General features: G+C 40.5%; 1 protein-coding gene across 4 annotated transcripts in view; it reads right to left on the reverse strand.

Annotated features, from left to right (window-relative positions):
- Window positions 1-3934: 3934 nt before the first annotated feature.
- The window catches only part of SLC8A3 (solute carrier family 8 member A3), a 68407-nt gene continuing 45608 nt past the window's right edge, over window positions 3935-26733 (reverse strand). The window contains exons 1-7 of one of the 4 annotated variants that reach the window (XM_053475662.1): window positions 24201-24211; window positions 17807-17910; window positions 10178-10195; window positions 8953-9083; window positions 7481-7580; window positions 6213-6488; window positions 3935-5602 (exon numbers count right to left, since the gene is read on the reverse strand). In XM_053475662.1, coding sequence (XP_053331637.1) covers window positions 5226-5602; window positions 6213-6488; window positions 7481-7580; window positions 8953-9083; window positions 10178-10195; window positions 17807-17825 — 921 coding nt within the window. In that variant the 5' untranslated portion in view covers window positions 17826-17910; window positions 24201-24211 and the 3' untranslated portion in view covers window positions 3935-5225. Of the gene's footprint in view, window positions 5603-6212; window positions 6489-7480; window positions 7581-8952; window positions 9084-10177; window positions 10196-17806; window positions 17911-24200; window positions 24308-26733 lie in introns of those variants that run through there. The other 3 variants (XM_053475661.1, XM_053475660.1, XM_053475663.1) reach the window with 3 other exon arrangements.

Genomic DNA, 26733 nt, shown 5'->3' on the forward strand with positions numbered 1-26733 from the left:
AAATAGACTACGGCAACGTTTCAAAACATTTAACCACAAGATCATACCATGGCCAAAAACATGTTCTGCTTTCCAGAAGACATTTGACATGGCGGTAAATGTTAAGAAGGCTATGTGTATTTCTGCAAAAATAGCAGGCGTGGAAAGGCAACAAGTAATTGTTTCCATACATGTACTTAGGTCTGGGAAAAGCAGAAGACCCATTAACTAGAGGGTGCTTTGTGGGGGGGGATGCAGAGGTGCAATGGGTACTATGAGAAGAACGCCCTGTGATTTGCCACAATGTATTGTGTAATGACAATGCTCAAGATGGCGCAGAGTCTTGGTTGAATTGGCAAAGTGTCCTTTATCGTTAAACAAACATTAAAAATAACTTATTTTTAACTTGCTAATGCTTCACTCCTTATTCAATAGTAGCACAAGGGTAACAAAAACTCCCATAGCAAGCATAAAAGGTACTGAAGCATCATGTTAGAGGGCCACGCGGTGGTTCTCTCCATGTGAGGAGCCCATGTAGAGGACCCCAGAGGGCCCATACAATGGGCCTTAGAAGGCCTCCTAATATAATAATACAATGTGTGAGTCTTTCCCTTCAGAGGGCTTTGTAGGTCTACCAGAACACTGGAATAACGGCACGTGGGAAGAAGGTCAATGTCAGATACAGCCACCAGTTCCGCATCCTGAGCCATGCATGCTGTATTTTAAAGTAAGAAATATGTCTGACTTTAATTACACCCAGGGCAGGACTGGCTTACAAGGATAACAGAAGATTTCTCTCAATTTTGAGAGGGCCACAATTAGTGACATCATTTCTGAACAGGCTTCTTAAGAAATGGTGTCGCTAATTGAGACCTGGCAGGAAAATAGATTTGAGTTGTGTATCAAAAGTGATTTCAGGGCAAAGTTTAAGATTCTATCCCCACAGGGACCAATGGAATGGTCCAAAGAGCAAGACCATTCCATTAGTTACTATGGAGATAAGACCACTTTTTGTTCCGAAATCCTTTTTTATTTGTATTACCCCCCCCCACACATAAGCCCATTATATTATCATCAACTCACATTATGTTGGAAAGGACACATGCCCTGATTTTATCTTCAAGCTGGCCTCCATCAAACTAATCGACCATGGCAGGTCTCCTACGACTAACAATGCATGCATTGAAAAATGACAACCAAACTTAAAAATGTTTAAAAAATAAAATTAAAACATTACAAAACAGATCTACCAATATGAGGTTGCACGTGTGACCTATCTGTCATGTGTTCTCCTTATTTTAGTTTTCTCTTCTAACTCAACGCATGGATCCAAGTCCAACAAGAGGACCATCTAAACATCAACGGTATGCATGTTGCATCAAAAAAACCGTGTCACACCGTAACATGACGAAGGCAAGTAACGGTTATTGAAGCGTCACAAAAAAACATGGATACAAATTATAAAATAGCTTGTATACTGACATGCACGAGAGTGCAAAACGCCTGTGTTTTGGAGTTACATGGAGAGAACCACCTTTCCACAATGGGACTGTAGACATCACGCTCTATTGTGACAAGTAAAGGCGTGCATGCACCACAGTTCGTAGAGATACAAATGATAAAAAGTATAATAAACTATGCAATGACTAATATAGATTAAAATAACCGATATATTCATGTATCAAGCGTTCATCTTATCTGTTGCCAGTTCAAAGAAGCCATTTTAACTGTTAGAGGATTTCAATGATCGATCCTCTGCATTATTTTATTCCTCCTCTTTGGTCTGGGTTAGGTGAGGAATGGGGAGAGATGTGTGTCCGGGAAAGGGAAGTGATTAGAGCAGAACGTTAGCCACAAAATCAAATAAATGGACATTAACTGGTAGAAGAACAGTACACCAATGCAGTGGGGCCGCTCTGGGGCTTATCACACACACAGGCCCCTTAAAAAAATGTCTGCCTGTTTCGATCTTCCCCACACACTAATCTCTGCAGAGAGTCAGTCCCACCCACAGCCAATTCTACCCCTTACGAAGTCCCATTCCCTGGACAGGGAGAGCTCCTGGTAGCCTGCCCTGTTAAGTACCCACGTATGATGATGATTATTGATTGATGATGATGATGACGACGATAGGTGATGATTATTGATGGATAATGGCAACGATGGATGATGATGATTGACGGATAATGGATAATGACGATGACGATGGATGATGATGATGGATAATGATGACGACAATGGATGATGATTATTGATGGATAGTGATGACGACGTTGGATGATGATAATGGATGATGATGATTGATGGATTATGGATAATGACAATGGACGACGACTATGAATTATGGATTATGATGACGACAATGGATGATGATTATTGATGGATAGTGATGACGGCCATGGATGATGATTTCTGGATAATGACGATGATGATTTATGGATTATGGATAATGACAATGGATGACGACGACTATGAATTATGGATTATGATGATGACGATGAATGATGATTATTGCTGGATAATGACGACGATGATGGATGATTAATGGATTATGGCTAATGACGATGGATGACGAAGACAATGGATGAAGACTATCGATGGATAATGATGATGACGATGGATGACGACGATTAATGATGACGATTGGTAGATTCTGGATAATGACGATGGATGAAGATAATTGTCAGGTAATAGCACTTCTGCTTTGCGCCAGTGTTGGGCTGACAAGGAGAGTAGATTACCCTTTTGGTTGCTCTGCAAGCATCTGAATACTTTTTTTTCCTAGACTTGGTAAAAGGAGGTCATCTTAAATAACACAGGTTTACTCTTCATTATCGCTAATTCTGGGTTCATCTGTTAATTTTGTTGTATGTGTTATTATTTTTCTGCAGCCTAAATGATTGCCAGTAAGATTCAAAAAGAATTAACCAAAACACATCCAATCCATTCTTAAAACCAGACTGAATTCTCCATGACCATGTAGCCACTAATGACTTGATTCACAGTAAACACGAGATCAATTATAAAATCTGTCACACGTTGATAAACAGATACAAACATTACCCGTAAGCGGCAGGTTTTTGAGTGTCAATTCTTGAAAACCACCAACATATGTTTTTGTGGTTGGTTAGCCCTGTGCTTGCGTCTAGAAGGTGATAGTGTTGGCTCAGAGGCAGGGGTATAGCTGGAAATTAGTTTGGCTCAGTACAAGATATTAAAGTTCCAGGGCCCCAATAGAACAGTGGGGGTATTAAAAGGGGTGAGGGTTGCACATCATGTACCCTATGATGATGATCCTTGGAAGGAGTACTGGCATGAGTGCTGACTCGCCTAGCACGGGTGTCCTTGAGAGCCTCTGGTCTGTTTAGCTGCTGGGTTCTCTGTTGTTTGCACCCCCTGAGATAGTTATGCCTGTACACCCTTTGAAGGTATGTTATGGTTATCATTACATCTGTAATTTGGCTTCATTTCCTCTCATTTAATAAAACATCAAGCTTCTAGGTCTTGGGATTGCTACACAATGGATAAGAAGTCAACGACACTCATGGTATCCTATCTGATATCCTAGCTGATTATTATTTGGCTGCTATCAGAGATGAAGATGGTGAGCATCATAATACAGACACTGATTGGAACTTTTCTGACCTTAGCAGCTGAAGGTCACTAAATGAAGCCGACTCCGGTGCCACAACATGGCCCACAACTCATTTCTCACATATATGTGTAAGAACAGGACAGGTCGTCACATCAACAGCTCGATATTTGGATCAACGTTTTGTCTTCATGGGTGGTCTCTGAACCAGTTCACACGTGATAAGACCGCTGCTCTGTATCTTAATATCTCATACGGACAAATGAAGTCAAATATATCCACGCAAAATATAGTTTTTTTCTTACATATTAACCTGTTGAGTCACAATCAATGATTAAAGAGGCAAGAATGAAAGTGTTCAGCTGCGTATTGGAAACATTTTTGATGCAGTAAAATCTAGAAATTTGTTTCTACTTAAAAAAAATAAATACAGTTTTGCCATTCGGTACATAGAGAGATGTGACAGCCTGGGGCAAAAAAAAAAAACTGATCGGCGAGCAAAAAAGGAGCAAATCACGAAAAATCCAAAGATCTCTTTAGTTTAACTTTACATAGAAATAAAATCCTTTTCTAGAGCTTTGGGGAGCATAAGACTAGACATGGTGCACCATCTTAAAAATATAGGTGTACTATTAGTCTTTACGGCATTGTTCAGTGGGTTATATCATAATGCACGGAGGTAACGTGGGAACTGACCGAGAGGTAACGTGGGAACTGACCGAGCGTCACCCATTACACTCGGAACACCAAACCCACCCAAAAACATGAAAAGTGTGATAAAGGCTATGTATGTACAAAGGTTTACAAACTGCAAGTTGTGAAGACTCCCTTCTATCCCTCTCTCATCCTTCTTATAACTTTTCTCTCACTTTTCAAATCTCTGATAGTGTTTTTGTAGTTAAGGGCACAATAAATAAAATGTTTCCGGTCTTTTTCGATTGTTCCTTGGCATTCTACGTTTCTTGCTTTCCTGGGAAAACGTAATGAAAACAATTTGATAAATGTTCTAAGCCAAAAATGTCCATTCCATGGGCCCCCCCATTTGTCTGAGGGTCCACCTCAGAAGGATGAGGTATAGATTCCTCCGAAATTTATATCACATCATTAACAAACTTGCGATCACAAGTATTTTCTTCCTTTGTTTCTGTATAGTTATGCTTTTTTTTTTTTCAGGAACTGTACTTACGACGCGGGGCCCCTAAGCCTTTTTTTTTTTTAGGGGCCTAAAAAAAAAAACCCCTGAAGACACCCCTGGCATTGAACAAAATAAATACAAAAGCGAATTATTTTTAAGCAACACTTCAGGTGGGGAGGAAAAGATTAAAATGAATTAATTAAAAAAAAAGCAAAATTCTGCAAGTTGCAACAAGGTTATAACCCTAAAAAAAGTGACTGGTATTCAATGAGCATCTTCTGTACTGTTCGGTTTCGATTGGCTGCAGCATTTTTGATGGACAGGGTATTCAGAGTACCGCTACTTTATTTTTTGTAAATGCACTTCAACCAACGATACCAGTCCGAGCGTCCTTTGGATTGTGTTGTAATCTCTGGCAGTCCCAGAGATGTTGCTCCATTAGCTGGCATTCTTTCTGCTGGGTTGCCTCTCCCACCGCCGAAAAGCAGCAGGCTTCTCGCTGGCTTAGCTCAGTTCCACTTAGAACCCCTTGATGTAACAATAGGCTTCGAGAGTCGAAAATAATATGTAAAGTAACCACAGGCTCACAAAGAGAAACATTGTGGCGAGTCTGCACCCTTTGGGTCCACCCAGTTCCCCGCCGATATGAGGTCGCCTCCTATACAGCAAGACGCTGATGCAGATGAAAGCAAAAATAGTGAAAAGGGTTACGGAAAACGCTAAGGGGCCCGCAGTCACGTGGAATTCCTGTCCTTGGGAGGCCCAGTAGATGGCAGCCACGGACCACGCAAGACCAATACCGAGGAACACGTTAACAGCATTGCTGCCGGTCACGTTGCCAATCGAAGCATCTGCGTATACGTCCTGGGTCGCTGCCACTTTACTTGCAAACGTATCTAGAAAAATATCAAATGAAAATAAATGCACTCGTTGTGGAAAAGAACCAACAAGCTAGGGAATGAGGGAGACAGATTTCTAGAAATCAAAATAAGAGGTATAGGATTATTCTCAAATAAACATATGTACGCTTGTCTCTCAACAAATAAGGGAGTTGCTTGGTATCTTACTATCTCATACAGGTAAATCATATCAAATAGCTTTACAAATAGAATGTTTTAATCCCTGTTGTCTCAAAAGATGTGACAAGCCAGGTGGCAAGAATGAAAGTGTTGGGTGACGTATGGGAAACTTAATTTTGGTACTCTGAATTCTAGATTGTTTTTAATTAAAGTCCATAATAATAGAATTTTCCATGTAAATTCTTCGACATTAAAACAGTTGTAGGGGCTTTCCTCGATGGCGTCACCAACAATAATCATCATGTTATCTATAGATAGAATGCTACCATCATGCAACTGGACCAAACCACACAACTCCTTCTCTTGCCACCAGCAGCCTGAAAATGTTCTTAAAACATGGTGGAGATATCATTATTTTAATGTGCTCTCTTCTTGATAGACGGAGGCATAACGCTACATGACAAGCAAAAGCAGGTAAGCAACTTACCGGGCACGGAAGTGCCAAAGGCCACAAAAACAACGGCAGTCACCGAATCCTTTAAGCCAATGGTGCAGCCAAAGTGTGAAGCTAGGTCTCCAATGATGGCAGTCAGGATGCCGATAATCATGATTGACACAATGAAACAAGCCCACCCATTCAAATACTCCGTGGGTGGTACGCACGCGAAGAGGACCTTCCAGAACACGGTCAGGAAGTGCATCACATAGTCGAAGCATGATGGCAGGCGTTCCTCGCCGGAGTCGTCCTCATCTTCATCTCCGGCTATGTCAACATTGGACAAATTAAATATTATTCTGCAAGCATGCACCTTTCTAGTCAATGAGATAACCAACCCTGCTCCCGGGCTCCATAATCTCCCCATATAAAATGCTAGCTTTAATGACAGAATTTAAGATACACTTGATTTAACGCACCCAATGTGAATCCAATGCCATATTGCCACAAAAGGGTAAAAATATCCTATTTTAGGAAAATAAAAGCATGGTGGGGCTTATGTATAAAGGACAAACATGGCACCATTCTTTTTCACTATAGCAACCAATATTGGCACCATAGCAACCAATAACATCCAATGAAACAAGCAAAGGCCTGTTGTTTGTTGCTTCTAGACATATCATACCAATAAATGGCATCTGTGCCAAAATAAATCTTTAGCCAGGTCAAATTTTTCCTTACACATCATTTTCCAGGGAATCCTTATTTGTCATGTGATACAAAGTCAGGTGCTGATAGGTCGCTCTCGTAAAAACTAAAGAGGTTTCTTTGCTGCTATTCTGAGATTAAACCATCAAATGAAACAACATTCCTGCTAAGATTTACTTGCTATGGATTTGCATTGGGGTGGTCAGTGGGTAATAAATGTAATTCGAATAAGATTGTTTGACCACAGTGTGTACCGGTTATATGATGAAAACACCACTTTTCAAACTTTGAACCAAAATCAGTTTTTATGCATAACCCCCTATATATTTGCATTTTAGACCTGATGTCAAGTTCATTTTTGGAAAGGTGAGATGGACCCTACTCAAAAATAACACTATACCGTACACTTTAGCTTATGCATTTGCAAAATGCAGAATCAACGGGACCTTCACCTTTTCTTAGAAGCTCACCGGAGGTTAGACTGAAGACTGTCTATAAATAGAGTAAGAACTGACAAGGATTAATTAAGATCGGTGTGCGCTTTAATATAAAAAGTCATGGAGCTCTGCATGACCCTACAATTCTATACGCACACCAGGTCACCTTCTCACCTGCACTGACAGTAATGGCTTCCATAAATTGATCTCTCCAGGAATGAGTGCCTACCACCAAGGCAAGGTTAGTCTTCTTTATTAGCTTGTCCACGGTGTTCTACAGAAAGGCACAGGACACAATGTAACACTTTCTTGAGAAATGCATAGAGGTTTAGTCATGATAAATGGTCTTAAAAACATGAGCTTGGAACACCATAGAGGGGTAATACTGTCCGGGGTTCTACACAATATGAACACATAATGCCGGAACCAGCAATGGTAGAATGAAACAGAAGAACGTATGCAACAAAATAGAGGGGAAAAAGGTCTACACTTAAATGGGAGCAGAAGTTCATGGGGGGAAGGTTTGAGAAAGTTTTGTTATTTTGAACATTTAAACGCTATTTAAGTTTGTATTTTGAGAATAAGGTCACCTATGTCAAAGGCAAGGGTCTCCAACGAGTCATTTAATCCCACTGAGCAACACTCTACCACCACCACCCCCCACTGGAAACAAGGGCCAAATTCATGTCTAGTGGAAAGTGAGTTTGTAGGTAGGTAATCTAACATAGCCAACTCCCTCAATAGAAAAATACATTTCAAACATAAGATAATAAGAGAATTATTTTTGATATGAATAAATCCATGCATTTTCTGAGTAGTTGCATTAATCATAGTAGGAAAAGTTGGAGGACTCTCATCAACTACTACTCATCTTAATTGTTAAAGGAGGAACTTTCTATGGCCGTTAACATTTTCACTCCATCACATCCCTACGATACTACGTATCAAGAGAATGAACACAACTACGCCTATGAGAAATGCATATGAAACTGGGTCAATGGATCATTTCTCAGATGAAACATTAAATATTTATCTTCAGAATTTAAGGCATTTTTGACTTTGTTCATCGTCGTTTTACTGATGGATGGCCACAACATGACATTAAAGCAGAGCTGTCAACTAAAAGCAAAGTTACACAGTCGAGTGAGCCTACAAAAGGTCTCTGGAGGTTTGTTCACTAAATAGTGGATTTAGTGAGGTTCCAGCTCACTGACCTAAGAGTGTTTTCTGAAGAACCAAACCCTGTAAGTATCTTGTATGTAAGAAGAACAGAATTCACCCTCCACTGCGCAGAGCTAAACAAGCATGATTCCCTCAAATGCCTCGGAACTTTTTAACCGTACATTATGCAGGGCTCCTCAACCCTTCTTTCTAGAGAAACTTGGTGGGGTTGGACCTTCGGAATGTACGGCAAAGTCATAAACCGAATTAGCATTCTTTCAAACTATTCAATGTTGCTTTATAAAAAAAAAAGATATATTTTAATTAAAAAATTATCCCCCTATCAGAATCTGGCCAGGTAAACCTTCAGGACTCCTGTACCACATATGTTCCTATCTATGTTGTTAAAGTGGGTTCTACTTATCGACAAAACAAAGGATTTCGGACAACCAAAGAACACCTCGGTTACCCAGATCAACATTTACCTTGAACTCATAAGACTCTTCGATGATTACTTCTAGCTTTGGATGCTCTCCTAGTATTGGTTTTCCCATCTCAGCGATCCGTTTGGCTTCTTCCACCTCAACCGAAACCTTTCTTTCTGCCAGCTCTGCAGCTGAAAGTCGAAGAAAAGATTAAAGTTAAATCCATATCCTATTCCATATCTTTCTTGGACCACCATGCATCTTTTCCAGATCTCAAACATAATGGTTTTCAAGTTTATGTTAGATAAAGGCAAAACTGGAGCGATTCTTGGGGAAATGTATCATTTCATGTCATTTCATGTCAATAAATATAGCTCTCTGAGCAATGGTGGACAACCACAAGTACCATCATTACCTAAAAGATTCAGGGGACCTTAAGCTAGTCCCCCTCATTGGAGATAAGGGTCATTACCCTAATAGTATCACTGTTCTGGGGTTCTTCTGGGCCAGAGAGAAGGAAATACATTCTTTAAGGGAAGGTGGCAGCCAAAAGGTCAGCGCCTACCTCCACCACCGAGACACACCATGTGTATTAAGGGGAAGCCTTAGACTTCAGACTCACTGTCTGTGTTAAAATGTTTTAATCATGACTCCAAATGGGCAAGAGATTATGAGTTCTCAATAAGCCAAATAAAATATCAATAAAGAGGTTTAAATCGAATTAACTAACCAAAGGAGGAAGAATAGATAGAAAGAAGGAAGGTTATTGGGGCCGAGTACTTGTGTACTTTGCTTTGAAACAGAATCTTTTCTCTTCCTCTCTTAAGCCTCTTAATAACATCAAGGTCACAAGTATTATGCCCATTCTGTATATAAGAATATATTGTGGATACAGTGTAGCGGCGGGTCGTTGGTGAATAGATACGGTGAAAGTAATATTTAATTCATAAAATAACAAAATATTCTTAGTCGTTAAGTCCGACTTGATCACTACTAAAAAAATGATATTACTAAACTGAAATTGTGTTATCTTTACAGCTATACTTCACTTATTATTGTTTTTCTATGATGTTTACCAGAAATAGGATAGTTTTTTTTTTTCTCTACACACATTAGTTACATTAATAGGCATCGAAATGTCATGAAGTCACCTTAAAAAAAAAGCTTTGCCTACATTTCCAATAACGTGGAAGGATTTAGATCCACAAAAAAAGATTATAAAACATGGAATTCTGAAGAAAAGAAAAGAAAAAAAAACAGAAAAAAAAAACACCAAGAAACTTACCTTGATTCAATAGAAGAGCTTTATGAACAAACCATAAAAAGAGAGAGAAATATGAATTAAATTAAAATGAAGCCAACAAAAACATATACAAAATAATCTGCTTTTCTATGAATAAAGCAAAAAGATGGGAAGTTACATGCACATGAAAGAGAGTTATGCATGCGCTATGGTCAATTTATTAACCATTATCTGCTATGGATATTATATTTTACATAATGAGCCAAAAAATATCTTTTTTTTACAGACTTAACTATTTGGATACCAAGATATGCTATAGATTAATCTCAAACTCGAACATGAATGACTCAGATAGGGTATAAGTTCCTGTAAGATTACCTTCAACATTTGTTCCAAGTGTCCCAGTTTTCATGGGCCAGTCCTGATTTTCAGGCACTGTCCAGCTGCCCCGGGTATCTACCCCCTTGTCCTGCTTTTGTGGCCAGTGGGAGCATTGGCCGGTTGGGGAGAACGTCTGATCTCCCCTGACTGGCCCAGGGAGGTCTGTGCTATCCCGCTCACACGCGGCCACCTTATGCCGCAAAGAGGTTTTAGGGTAAGGTAGACAGTGGCCTCACCTACGACCCCACCCTCTTTCACACCCACCCCGCCTCTGGCCACACCCTTGGCACATGTGTCCCGATGTTCCCATGCATGTTCGTAGGCATGACCCATTTGGAAATATATGCTGTGACTCGGCTTTAAAATTCCATTGAATCTACTGAATATAACACACTAGTAACTAAATACAGGTTCAGAAAAAATATTTCTAGTACTGCTGAATACAAATAAAATAATTCCTCAATAGTGTCGAGTTTTACCTAATTCATATTTTTCTTCCTAGTAATTATGAAATTAGGAAATTGTTCTGCCAAAGCATTGAATACAGAAGCCTCCATACATTTAAAAAAGGTATCATGGCGGGTCTAAGGCTTTTGGAAATATTACTGTGTTGCTTTCACAGTCAAAGAAAAGCAGAATAGGCAATGAAAGCTTGATATATTAAATATAATGTCGAATTTATACAAAATAATTAACATTCCAGTCAAGGTTCCATCGGATTCATTCAGCTATTTTCCAGCAACCTACTAACAGTCCATTAACGGTAAGAACAATAATCTAGAAAACAAATGACATTCAAAAACTGTAATCCAAATATATGTATTATTAAATCACTGTAATTATATTATTTATTGAAGCCGTTGTCACTAGAGGAGATGGCACTGACTTGGTCTGGCTCGTGAAGCGGGTGGACATGAGCCATATCGCTCAAATTCCGTTCAAAATGTGTCACGCTGGACCTATGGGCACTGTGTAATGGTTATTCTGGGAATCTCTTTAGGCTATGTAACGCGATGGACCCAAGGGCACTGTATTAAGGTTATTCTGTCCGTCTCTATAGGCTACGTAAGGTGTTGGACCCATGGGCACTGTGTAATTGCCATCCAGCCAATCTCTATAGGCTATGTGTCTACCTCCTACCCTACCTGATCCAGAGCCTTGGCAAACCATGTATCCATATAAACACAGGAGAGAGAGCAATCAAGGTTGTCTATATGATGGGGCAGACCCTGAAGAACCAAAGCACCTCTCTCAATAACTCATGCTTTCTAATCTGTCTACAATAACTTGTAGATCTTGAAGCACAGGCAGAAGTATTGTTATAACTGTTGGATGAAGGCCACAGTGCTTCGACAGAGCCACAGATCTTCAAACGCCCATTGTCGCAGATCCTATGTCTCCGAGCTCTGCAACTTTTTCTGAAAAGGGTGCTAAGACGTGACACTCGATTCGAAGTGGATGCAGTGACAATGAAATGTCACGGTGACATACAGCACGGTGACAGAATGTGGACATGTCTAGCCACAGGGACATAAAGTCCCTTACACAGCCTTCGAGGTAAGTTGGCTGTCTTCCCCAGACAGGAACTAAATACCAGCCAACGTTTATAAGTAAATGCATAGGGGCAGAATGCGTTAAAGAAATATTATACTCCATTAGCTTCCTGGCACTGGAACTGGTAAAGAAACCACTCAATACATCCCTCTCCGGCATTCAGATCGTAAGACTTCCCGTAGCCTCTGCTTTAAGAGAGAAAACTGGCGTGAGGGACTGAAAAATAAGGTGTTTGGGGCTCAGGTAATGTGATGTGCACCAAATGTGATCGAAACGTATGGACCAACAGGATCCACAAAGATGTCAAAAATGCCCTGCCACCACGATCATCTTGGATAAAACCACCATAGGCATTCCCAGCTTGCCAAGCAAAAATATTCTTTCCTATCCTTATATGTCCTTCTCTCTGAGGCACTTAGAATCTTTAGATATATCACAGCCTTCATCATCACAATAGCATGCATACCAAATGATCTCTTCTTCTAAATGCCTCATTCACACATAGCTATTACAAAGTCACACAGAAAGTGTCCGTAAATCGTTCTCCCCTGACCATGCATCTAATCACACTCCTAAAACAAAAGTGTTCCTCTTGGGGCATTAAGGTCTATCCTCACTCAGATGTGAAATAAAAATCTCTACCAAGGCATGTAAGTCTTTAGTCTATGAACGGAAAATGCTTTAATGGCTTGCCCTACACATTGAGGTGTTCAGGACAGTCTCGCATTTTAGGCAAAAGCAAGGTTTATTTACTATAAGGAGAGTTGTCAGAAGAGCTTGCAGGAGAGTTGTGGTTTCAGCTCCCCCACTTCACTATTCATTACAAAGGGCCAACACCGGCAGGTACAACGTGTAATTCAATGGGCGAGGAGACTAAAGAAATCTTGCTGATTTAACTATACATTATACATGGCCAGCCAAGCTCTTCCTGGAGCAGAAGCGCGCTGGGGTTGAAGTCAAGGAGCTGAAACACAGCTCTCCTGATAACTCTCCCTTTAGTGAATAGACAGAATTGGGCAAGGAGCTCAACATCAGGGGTTACCTACTGCTTTTAGAGAGACCCCTACAGAAAATAGCTCCGTTGACGTTTATTCGCAAACAATTAGTTTGTGCAAATGAAAAAAAGGTGCAAATGAATAAGAAATATCTCATTTTTAAGCACCAAGAACCATTGTTCCATGTTTTACAAAGCCCGGCGTTTTGGCCTATTTACTCTTGGCAAGCAATTTGTCTTTCTTTTACTCATTCAGTATTTTTTTTTTTTTTACTATATTTAGGTTTGCATGTATGGAATTAGTTTGATGTAATCTGGATTATCCTTTTGTGATAATACCCAGATTTAGAATAACTTTCCTAGAATGCCCTGCAAATTTTAGAGGACATTTGGTCCAATGACTGCTTTATGTGTTTGAAATATGCCCCTTCTGTCTAAATCGCTGTAAATGAGATTATTATCAGTCCTTTAGGGAACACGCGGCGTCTGTCTCTTCTACGAAGGGAGCTCGATAAATACTTACCTTATTTGATTTTGTATTGATGCTCTTAGGGAGAGGGCAGGGAGTTTTGTAGATGGGGCACAGCAGAACCCAATACTTAACATTTTGTATAGTTTCTATGGCAACTACATATCGCTTACTGCTTTTGCGTCACATGACACACATTCCTCCACCAAAAAAATACAAATTTGGGGAAAAAAAGGTTTTGTTAAAGTTCTCTTAAGGTAGGCTATGCCATGGAAAAAAAATCGAGATGTCAGGACCAGCAGAGATTTCTAACCTTTCTACTATGCTTTGGCACGTCGCAGGTTAATGATCGCAGCACACCTCTGTGTTGACAACCTGCCTGTTGACAACCTGTTCTCCCTTATGTCAGTAAAAGACACAATCACTGGCTGGCACATTCAATGAAACAGTGCTCATTGTGAGCGCTGTTACAATGAAAGTGATAAAAATGCCTGAGGGGATGTTCGGGTATTCCCCTCCAGCTGTGTCATCACTGACAGATCATACCTGGGAACTTTCTAAACAAGCAGACACTGAGAGTAACGATTCTATGCAGTGACTCAACACATGGCTTAACCAAATGGCTCTAACACCGGTCCTCATGGAATCCTTGAGCTATCATTATTTAAAGAAACACAATACGAGCACAGCTGTGTACAATAGGAAGGAGTCTTCCAGTCCACCTCCAGACTGTGTGACCCTGAGAGACCCTTTACCCTGACTTTGGGTCAAAAAGCCTTACGGTCAAATCCCAAGTGTACGGGGGACCCTGCTATATTTATCAAGGCAATTCAGAACTAAAGTGCTACATTTGGAGAAATGAGGTGGTTATACTGATTGCTCCGAGTTTAGCACCAAAGACCAGATATATTCCAATTGTTCCTTGCTCGACGGAACCTACTGCCGGCACACTGCTGTCTGTATACTCTTCAAAGCTCTGACACCCATGTGAAGCTCACATTAATACTCTCTACGTGCTTAGCCTACGTGAAACTCAAGTCTCCGTTCTCACTCGCTTCGGCAAAACTGACTGCAAAGACTTTCCTTCCGTCTGCCTGCCTGCCTGCCTGCATTGGTTTACAAGCTGAATACAAAACAATAAGCAGGCAGAACGCTGAAGGATGTTCTGCAACCGAGCCGTACTTACGGTTATTTAGGCAGGGCTGCTAAACATTCCTTGGGGAAGAAAATCACAATAATGGATACATTTAATGGGCCTTGAAAATAATCTCCGATATCGATAATTTCCTGGGAACAGCTGGGTTATGCTGCATTAGCGTGTATGATTAGGAGGAATCTTTTCTGTATCTTTTCTTTAGCGCTATGAGATAAAACCTCTTGTGTGCTGCTACTTCCGCCAACGCAGAAAGCGGAAGGTATTGCTGTCCCCGACAGCGCCTCTAAATATGCTAATAGGACGACGATCGGCTACTAACATAGTAAATGTTCGCAGGATAAAAAGGATCAGGAGAGACTAAAGGGCCTCAATATGTCCGGCTTGGGGGAGAGAAGAGAGAGAAGGGATGGAATAGAAACATTTAAATACATAAAGGGGTTTAACAAAGTACAGGAGCGAAGTTTATACGCCATAATCGGAAACAAGAGGGTCAGAGGCTGGGGGTGGTAGACAATGGTACAGCCTCCCAGTAAAAGTGGTAGAGGGTAATACAGCAAGGGAATTTAAACATGCATGGGATAGACATACGGCTCCTGAATCTAAGACGAGACCGACGACTGATTAAGGTCCTTACAGCAGGAAGAAATGGGCAGTGGGTCTGATCTGCCATCCAATTTGATGTGTATTTGTCCAGAAATCAAGAGTAGCGAAGTCCCGATAAATATAATTCACCAGAAATATTTCGTAGACTTTTGGTTTTTTTGATTATTTAGTTTGTACTTTTGAGTTATATTTTGTACTGCGAAAAAAATGGGCAGACTAGACGGGCTGAACCTATGATTCTATGTCTCGATGGTATTAAAAATCTCCAAATGGAAGTATCGCAGCTGTAGTGTGTCTATCTATGTATCCAAAATAATAATGTTTACAGAGGAAAGATTAAAGTGTTTATGCTGGGCGATCTGATTCAAATAACCTACATTGTAAGTTAATATATTCTGGTGTTTGCCCGTTACGTCTGGGCATCCATACAAATCAGAATCCAGACTCGGAAAAAAAATATCTGCAGGGGAGATTTGGAAGAACAACATTGTCAGACATCAAGGGAGGGCCAGAACGCAGAATGGAAACATAATCACTACCTTCACAATATGTTTCAAGTACATGATAATATGCAACATTCCCTTTATACAGGGATTAAATGGAGCTGGGTAAGCAAGAGTACACTCAGGCTCAATGTCTGGCTCAGCTGGGCTTCCAGGGGTGGGGTGGGGGGTCACAAGTGTCAGAAGTTCTTTTTCTCCTTTGGCCATTGAGACCAATGTCCCACGGAACCGCCTAAGCAAGCAATGCAATGGAATGTACTTCGGAAGAACTTTCATATCTACTCACCACTGATTGGCTACTTAAAGCTGCCAATCACTGGTAGGAAAACAATCCCATGGGAGTGCCTTCTGCACATGTGCATGGTGGTCTGAATGCATCTCCTGCACGTATGATAGTTGGGGGGGTCAAATTCATGCATATGGGGGCTTCTGTAGAACCCCTCTATGCATTTACACGGGGGGGGGCACCATGTAAATTTAAAGGGACCACTCAGCTACCATATGCATTGAAGGGGCTTAAATATGTTGTAATAAAAGTCTTTCGAAAGTAGCCAATTTCCATATTTTGGTAACTTCAGTAGAAGCTTATGCTGGCCATAAGAGGGCTTTGTGCTGGTGGTGCTACATAACAACAGCGATGGTCACTAGTGCGATGGTCACTAGTGCAATGGTCACTAGTGCGATGGTCACTAGTGCGATGGTCACTAGTGCGATGGTCACTAGTGCGATGGTCACTAGTGCGATGGTCACTAGTGCGATGGTCACTAGTGCGATGGTCACTAGTGCGATGGTCACTAGTGCGATGGTCACTAGTGCGATGGTCACTAGTGCGATGACTACAGCCAAGATGCCTTCAAGAGATCTAGAAAATCTGTAGCAGTTTTTTTTGTGGTTATTTTCTTACTATAATTACAAGTTCTTTAGATTAAACAGTGTTCGGAGACGTATGATAAACATCACCTAAACGTGAAGGTCCAAGGAAGCCGAAGCTTATTCTATTTCTTTTTAACTTTTCCACAAGTATAAATGGCAAAGGTTTAAAAGATTATGTGATTATGTCAGGCAGCGAGGAAATTGCATCGAGATCAGAGTGTGTGACTAAACATACAGAATGACACTGCTGGGGAGCGAGCAAGTCCATGACCTAGTTAAAGGGAAATGTGTTGGGTTTTTTTTTTTGGGGGGGGGGGTTGTTGCGAATGTATCTGCATAAATCCCAAGTGTGCTTCTTTAGGAGTTCAGGATGTGTCTAGATGTATCATAGTGTTCTAGAGCCTTAGAACACACACACACACACACACACACACACACACACACACACACACACACACACACACACACACACACTACTGTTTGGGGTCACTTACCTGGAATTGGACATTTATATCTGTACCATAATTTCAAAAGGGTTTTGTACCGATCATTAGCTTTTTTTTAACTTATTTTAAGCTTTATTTTAATGTGATTATAAAATGTAAAAAAAAAAAATGGTGATACACTACTTTCAAAATCAAAAACTTATAAAAAAAATCAGCCAAATGTGTACGATTTCCTCTACATGATGTTCTCAATAATATCAATATTTTTTTTTTCTAATGAATTATATATAACAATGGTAATGTAACCACTCAATTTCCCCATAATAAAACATCTTTGCAAATATAAGCCATGCGTCATATAATATCATTGACATGTGTTGCGTTATAAAACTGTTACAGTCAACCAGATCAAGAACAATTGACAAGAATTAATTTGATTATGATGAAGGGTGGGGAGGGAGGGGGCGCAAAAGAAATAATTGCGAAGAATGCAAGGATGATGGATGTGAGTTCAAAAGTAGATGACCGAAAAAGGGTGAGAGCTGGAATACACAGGAGGAAAAAAAGAAAACAGAACTGATTTTATGGAGCGGGAGCAGGGAAAGCCAAAGTAAAAAATAAATAAAAATGAATAAAAGCCGTAACTGGTTTGGTTTTAGGTGGAAGGGGTGGGGGGGGTAGCTGTCTCACACCTGATATTCCGCGTTTCATCCATTTCGGTTCACCAAGAGCAATGAAGAAGCTTTCTTGCCTCTCGTATTCCTCCTCATCTATTATTTTAACCCTTATGGTTTTCCTGTAGGAACATAAGAGAAACAGTGGTATATAGAGGGAACAGTCAGTATTTTCCAATACGTTGCCACCTTGCTTATGCATGGATACGAGTCGAATGCCTATTCCGTTATCGGAGGATACGCCGCCATACCAAATGTCCTGCACAAAATGTTTGAAAATGTCAAATGCCGATCTCTTGGTGATTTTCCAAATGCAGGCTGCCCAGCACCACCAAAAATGTAGTTCTTGCTCCCACAGGTCTGCAAAACACTAAGTTTGAGTATGTGCTCATGTGACAAGACCCAGAAAACGTCCAATTCTGGAGGAACTTAAGGCAAAGAACTAGAAAATCTAGTGTGATTGGTATCGGAAGAACCCCTGAGCCATCCCCAGTCCATAGTGTATGAACCAGAGGGAATAAGCCCATTTGATGGTACTTCTAACCCTCTGCCAGGGATGGAGGTATCATAATCATCATCTAGGCATACAACTAGTATCGCTCGAAAAGCCAGGACTTCTATATTATTCTATACCATGAACAAATACGTATCCATAATACATACTGCATATTATAACCACCTCTGGAGCTTGCCGACAGAACCATGCTATTTAACTGCAATATGAGATATAAGTGTAATTCATTCAATGGAAATTAATCTTGTGATTATATTGAGAACTTATAATCTGGATATATCGTATTTTTTACATATTTATCCAACGAATTGTTTTCAAAAGAATAAATAAATAAAAAATTGTTGGTGAGAGCAATCGACTTTCAAAAATTCTATCTAAGTATAAACTCGTATTTAAACAAATCCAGTGCATAACGATAATATAGACACCTACGGCTCTAAAATATTATACACAACATTACAGTTGCTCAGAAAAGCCTTATCTAAAATATTTCTTCTTAGAAAATGACATAAATGATTGGAAAGTCTTTTTTGGTTTAAAATATAATTTAAGAACCTTATACACTCGGCACAAATATTCCAAGTTCCATATTTAGAACTTTGCCCTCAAACTGTCATTCCCCCTAACATCTGAATTGGCCAACAGGAGATGCCATAGTTTTTATGTGTGGTTAGGGGTGTGGCTAACGGGCAGAGACTTTTTAGGTCACGTTCTGACCTCATGTAACTAAGACATTTAGGAAAAGACTAATTTTCACTTTCACGAATGGGCCTACTGCTCTTTCTATACATATTATTGTAACTTCTACAACTGTAGCATCCTGTAATATACCCACCAAACATTCTGACTCCTACAAAAGAAGGACATCAGAGGACGAAAGAGCAACACCATGATTTGGGTATAAAAGAGGGACCATACCCACCAAATAGATAGAATTGGGAGATTTTCTATTGTTTTCTTGTTTATTAATAGGGCTCATTGATTCTTGGTACAAGAGCAAATATTTAGCAAGATATCCCACCCTTGTGTGTTAACTCCATGTACATTTGATGTGTCCCACCAAACAACAGGTGGGTTATCTGCAAGGGGCATGCATTTGTAAGACCAACTGTCCAGAAAGCCCAAAAACAAAAGTACCATCAATCGTCAAATTTCACAGGTTTCTAGCCTTAGTCTTTTTTATATCCTTGCCCCTTAAGGAAAATCTAATACCCCAGTTATGCCTAAAGGCAAGATATTCCATCACACCATATGGCTATATATTGCTTAGACGACCATTATGTCAAAGTACCCCCATTATGTCGAGTCCTATCTGATCCTTACATGGCTGAACCAGTTGGAAAACACAATGTCTAATAAGAACTTCTGTATTCAAACAAATCCCACCCTGAGCCCCACCGGACCTCACCAACAGCCCTGAAATACAATGGGTCACCACTAAAAGAAATATTAATGCATTAGAGATAGCCGACATTTCACCCCTCAAAACAGTGACCTTCATCAGGGATCAACCGATGGAAAAATGATCAGAACCTCCTTGAATTCCAGCGAGGCTGATCTAACGATACAATCCCTGTTATTGTGAAAGGCAGTCAAGTTATTTTTAGCGAGACTAATAAAGAAAAACCCCTAGAATGCTACTGCTGTCATCTGTCATGTCTTTGCTGAAGTAATGTTACTAAGCGTTGTATCTGTTTGGAAAGGGACTGAGTCACAGCTTCAATGCTACCTGTTTTAAGGCAGTCGGTGTCATGGAAACACGACCGTGTGTTCCGTCGAAATCTGTTATCTACATTCTGGAACTTGATAAAAAAAAAAAAATTACAAAAACAAGCCATGATAGGAAAAAAAAAAATGATCGGGCATTGATGTGGAAGCAACATGAGGTCTCAACGAAAGGTTACTATTAAAGGATAGTGGCTATAAGGTTGGATCCTTACTGTTCGACGGCTGAACTTGCCTTATGTTGTCCTGTTCCTCCAAGATGCAGAGAAGAGCTACTCCTAAAATACATCAGGGCCATAGATGACCTTCTGTGATGATGGGCAGATCATAGAGAGGGCCCCTCACCAATAAATAGACCAATGAAGTCAATATGGGCAGACTTGACGGGCTAAATGAGCCTCATCCGCCTTCTATATTTCTACTTATGTTCCTATGGATGGATAAAGATTAAAAAGGAGCAGATGAGGTAACCAGCAAGATGCTCTTAGCTCTCCAACTTGATCATCTACAGCAAAACTAGCCATTTTAAAAATCAGAGAGCGTAATGTAACGAGCACCACTAAGCACCACATTGCTTTTCACCATGAAAGCCATAAAAAGTAGTTTTTTCTATTCGTGTTAATGGCCGACATCAGATCTCACGATGATTCTTGAGCGATTAGTACAGAAAATGCACAAACGAGTAAACACATTTTGGTCATTAGTCCTAAATTCTGTTACCAGCCAGGACTGCGCAGCGAGAGTAATTAATTCTCACAGCAGCTTGTATACAATTTCTGTAACAAAAGGCTGGGCTCAGTATCGTCATTCTGTTTCAAGCTCCACGCAGTCAAGTGAATAGGATTAAAGTCGTCTGAAGCAATTTCTTGCCTTTGCAATATATTCGGCGCGCAATTAACATACTGTAAGCACTTAAAGGGCAGGTTACGGAAACACTGAAGGCATGCATAATACCCTTCCCTTTGTATAGAACACGCGGCTACACGGCCTGATGAGAGCCTTACAGCTATGATGATTCTCAACCTCTTCTAACCCTACAAAGTGATGCTTACTGAACACAAATGTAGAGATTTCAGGAATGGAAACCGAACAAAATGGTGTAGATGAAACCAATACAACATCGGAGGTGGCCTTCCATTATGTCGTGATTCATCCCAAAGAACCAATGACAATGTTTCTTTTCCTTTATTTTTATCCAATATTAGATCTCATGCACCTTAAAAGAAATTCTACAAAACATGTAGATCCACCCTATAGAAATTAAGTGCGTTCAAATATATAAAGCAGCCCCTAGACTCCTGGGGTCTGCCTACTTGGCAGTTTCATATGGGGCAAAGTCATTTCCTTCACAGGGATAGTGGGAATTCCATCTCTTTCAAGAACATATTCAGCAAATCATACAGTCCACGCTAACTCACGATGTCTCCATTCCCTTGGAATAGAAGACCCAGAGATCACATAGCAGAGATGGATACCCTAGTTGTCTTATGTAAAAAAAAATAAAGAAAGAAAGAAATAAAAATACAAAAATGTTATGTTCCGGACCTGGAACTCTTGAAGCAGGCAACAGAGGAATGGAACACCATGAAACTACCCATCCTGCCATTTTATTTGATGATCACTAGAATCTGACATATCTAAGATCTGTCTGGTGTCCCTACCCTCACCAAGAAGGTTCGGGCTGATTTTTGTCTCGCCTATCAGGACTTGCTCCAAGAACGGGAACGGCTAATCCAGCATAGGCACCGAATGCCAGAAAGTTTCCAGCCCTCTGACAAAATCTTACCCCAAGGACAGCCAAAGTATCTGGTTTGTCAGTTAAAATGAGTACATTAGGTTGTGTCATATCTGTCAAATGTCCCACAGGATAAACCAGCCAGCCTCCTACAACGGCCATTGTTCCATTTTATTCGTAAGAGTACTGGCAACGACAGATATGAATAGTGGGTGTCTCATAGACTAATGTTGTCCAACCTTTATCGTGATAAGCGCTGCATATAATTGGAAAACAAAGCTATCTATGTAATGCAATTAAAATAATTAGCTTGTTACAAAGAATCGAGGCTAGTCCAAAAACCCTTGAGAGAAGGATCCAGCCAGTTGGGCCCAAAATGGTTTCATATATCATTAAAAAAATCTTGCCAATACAAACCATCTTCAATCTAAAGAGTGATCATTAAAACAAGAAATATACAAGAATTACTTTCACGACATTCCCAAACAAGTCAACCACGGCAATCTCAACATAGAGGGTAACATGCTTCTGCCAAACGCTGACATCACAAATCCAAGGTTCTTGTGGGATTTATTAGAACACTTGGACCAAGTCCCAAGGTTTTACCAACAAATGCAGGGAAATACTTCAACGTGGTGCTGCCATGTTAACATAATACTTTATTTTCATTAAAGGGAGAATTTACTGTTCCCATGCAGAAATTTGTGCATTCTGAGCAGCTCAGCTTCTTGTGCTGTCTTCTGTCTTCTTTCTTAGTCCGTTTCTCCGCGCTATCCGCTCCTCGCCTCCAGGAGACTTTCGGCGACAGGGCAGAAGTACTCCAAGAGGCCAGAGTAATGAAGATAGGTCTTCGAAGAAAGAGAAGCATTTCTGCACCTCTCTATCGCCGCAAATCCGTCTGCATGATTCTGGCGTCTTGGAGTACTTCCGCAAATGGCGGCTCCACAGCGGATAGCGGGGAGAAGCAGACCAAGGAAGAAGACAGAAGAAGTGAAGAGGCAAAACAAGAAGCAGAGCTGCAGAAAAAAGAGATGGGGACACAAAATCGGTTGTCGGTGAAGGTAGGGAGACATTGTGAGAACGAGGGTGAGGGACAATGAATTGAGCTTGCGAATGGAAAAAGCAATCCGAATTTGTTGTCCAAAAACAAATGGACACCTGTGGGAACTAACAGATCAAGCAATTTACCTTTAGGAGAAGCTGCAGTCTGATTTTCCACCACTTAGCTGCTTGAAGCAGCCGGTCTGGTGTCATTTAACCCCCTAGAACACTAAATCCCTACTTGCATTTCAAAAAGGGGACACCTGAGTATCACACGCATTGAAGAGCATATGATGGCTAGAACGTCCTTTTAATAACTTTAGGATGGATTGTACATCCTATTTTTTATAATGTATCCCTGCATTCTCCATGCTAGCTTAAGTAATACCATAGCTAGAAGTTAGTATCAATGGGATCGTCTGGGAAACTTCTTATTTCACTGAAATATTCATGTTTTTACATATGCAGCTCCCAGTTGGTTTGACCCATATACCTTGTTATGGCATAGAAAGCAATATGTTATGCCTGCAAGTAAATGTAAATGGCATCGGATAGCTGTGGTCCGCAGGGGCTAAACCCTGCGGCCGCTATAATTACCCTGCCCTCGATTTAAAATGTGCGCTGCCAAGGGGTTAAACATCACTGCCATCGCTTATTGACGTGCAGTTTCTAAATCATACTTTGAGGTCCTTGTTTCATCTTTAACAGTCCGGCACCATGACTGGAGAACGGAGATCACGGAAGCCGGCTTTACCGGAACTCTTATGGGTTGCAGGAGGATAAGAAGGGAAAATGGACAGAGAAGAGGGCAGCCCAAAAAGTAACAATTATGTATGGTTTTTTTTTAGGGGGTAAGGTTTTTTCAGAAAGAAACAAAGCATAACACTCTTGGTATCAGACAATGGATGGAATGAAGGAATGGAATCCTTTGTGTGACACCATTAGAGACATCTTGGCCTCTTTGGTCAAATTAACAGCATTGTGGCTTGTGGCAAAGTGAAGTCAGCTGAGGACCGCTGACTTTGGGTCCAAAAATGGTGGGGAGACAGGGCTAGGCGCCATGTTTCTAATAGGTCTCATTGGTAATTGTGGTTATATGTTAGCGTTGCCCTATTATAGTCTTCTAAAATCCCTCAGACCTTTCTTTTGTGACAATCTCTTTAATGTTCTTTGGCTAATTATTAGAAAAAACTAAACGTTGTCCCCCTGGCAGCAAAAAGGGGTGAGTTGTGATATTCACGCACAGCTTTGTTAGGAAGAAACGATTTGTTAAATCAGTTAAAGCAAATAAATAAAAGCCCAGGGAAAGGACGGCAGGGAGGGTGGATGAGTTAGAGGTAGTAGGAAGGTTAGCGCAAAGAGCGAAGGCAGTTAGTGTGACAGTGCAGCTACTACACCTTTCTGCACACTCAAGTCCACAAGGTGTGGCGCCCTCAGTTCAATGGAGAAAGTCTTGTTTTTCGCATACTCCTCGTCATCAATTATTTTGAGCTGAATAGTTTTGCTGTGGATGGAAAAATAATAGGTGTCACAAGGCAAGAAAAAGGAATAAATCAGAAAAGAAAGGAGAGAAATGGGTGAAAGTGAAAGCCCCGGTTGTTACTAATCTCACACTGTAATACGGGTTAAGAAGCCATCATCAAGTAATGCAGAAGGGAAGCAGAAAAGCGGTTAGACCCTACCAAAAATCTGAATTTTCTTTTCATGATGAGCTTAGTATATTTCAGAAGACCAAGAACTGATCAAGTTGTCAAGTTCAGCTGGATTTTGCAGGACGTTAATGGTCTCCAGTTGATATCCATCATTTACCGTGACCATTGTATCTAATCAGAACTATGCAGATCAATTGGTGTCATAAATACTATTTTATTCTCACACATATTAATAGCCATATGAAGCAACTATAAGATGCATTAACATTCTGATGGTTAACAGTTGGACAGCACTGGTAAAGTGTAATCAAACCAAATAGACTTAAAGTTGTTGCTTCCCCCCAGTTGTGTTTTGGAACAGATACCCTTCAACAATCTACTTTCTTCAACAACCGACTGGAAGATCTCTGGGTCTCGCATGTTAAGTTTCAACAAAACACGAACATAAAATTGATATGGTCTACTTGGCTAATGTTTAAGGTGGACGGGTTATTTCTAGATCTTGATGACGTCTCGGGTTGCCCACGCTTGAGCTGGTCAAAGAAGAACGTTGCCAAGTATGACTATATGCCAACTGACGACCATAACCAAAACGGCTATCACTTCAGCACAGTCGCGACATCGTTCCACGCATCACCCTCATAATAGGCAAGGCTATCAAATACCTTATCTATGTCTGCGCCTTCATTCCCCATGGTTTTGATGTGGTTGACCAGGCTGTATGGGTTCTCCAACCAAACCTACTAACATACAGGGCAAAACCAGCAAATAAGCCATTACCTTCTTTTAAGAGCTATCAAGCTTCTTTGCTAGACATCTTTGTCTGAAAGACACAGCGGAGGCATATTGTTCATGACACACACCGAGGACTGACTCAATAACCTTGTGTGCACTCCAGAATACCGATGCTGCTTTTTAAGAGATCAGGCTTCTTTCCACCACAACTCTATTCCACCCTCACAATTCCGACAGCTTGGTAGGAGTGCTTAATATTTCTATTGTGTTTCCATTGTAAGAACCAAGAAGCGATGTTCCTGTGACATTTGCAACCGTCTGCAATTGATTCCCCGTTATCTAGCAAAAGATGTTCGGTATGGCTGGAAAAGGCTCCTGCTTACCCTTTAAAGTATTCCTATATTTCAAAACCATGAGTAGAAGAGAAGGAAAATGTATTGTATTTACATTTCAGCATCAAGATTTATTTGGATGAAGAAATAGGCGATGACTGTTTGGAATATAACAGAATGTTACGTCTGAAATATCTGGGCGAGACCGGTGAACATAAGGCTATTTGATTACCGGATGCTTTCTCCTCTTGGTGTTTAGAAACCTGTAATAAAGATCACATGCTGAAAATCATCTATCATTACAAACCCACTCCAAGAGGACCATTAAAAATAATGATCTGAAGCAACGTCTCAATCCTCCAGAGAAATCTAATCTGCTGAACACTGTTACTGTAATGTTGACCATGCATCTTGGAAATCAATTTTGGCTGTGCCCTGTTGGCAGTCAAACAGCTATTTAAAAGAAAATAAAACAATAAGTAATGGCGCCGTGTCTGATTTTATAATAAAAAGGCATGATTTCTCATTTTAAGACACTGTTAAAAGGAACGTCTTACTAATATTCTGTTAAATGTATCTTCAAATGTTTGCTACTGTATTAGAGGTTACATGGTGATATCCATTTGCTACCGATGTGATGAGCATTGTTTTTCTCACTGAAGCTAGCCTTCATTTGTTTCACTTGCTGCCTCTTATCTGTGATGTGTTGCCTGCTTTATGGCTGCTGCAAAACAAGTCTCATGTTGGGACTTCACTTGGTCCAGTAGTAAAGCAGTAGTTTGAGATGGGGTTAAGCATGGCCATGTTGAAGACCAAGTTCATGGGCAGAAGATGAAATTAAAATGAAGCCCAGGTTCACAAGCCCAAAATCACACTGCTAAATCTAAAAGAATCGAGTCAAGGGCAGACATAGGACAGCAGGGGGCAGGGTGGGACACGAAGGACGTGGCCAGGTAGGGTCATAGACTTCATCACTGGTGACGTCTGAAAAGCTCCAAAGGGCAACCTACATCCTTGGTTGATCTTTTTTTGTATAAACATGTGGTTGGCTAAATATGTTCTGGGCTTCTATTTTACTGGCCCTGTTGGCAAGGCTTGCCACTTGGACTGGAAGACTCGTTACTTAGTTTTGCAAGCTTTATTCTCTATACAAGTTATAACATAAACTGAGCAATCCAAAGAAGATGGACTTCATGGTGGCTCCAGCCATT

The sequence above is a fragment of the Spea bombifrons genome, chromosome 9 (genome assembly GCF_027358695.1).
Source record: "Spea bombifrons isolate aSpeBom1 chromosome 9, aSpeBom1.2.pri, whole genome shotgun sequence".
Taxonomy (NCBI): Eukaryota; Metazoa; Chordata; class Amphibia; order Anura; family Pelobatidae; genus Spea; species Spea bombifrons.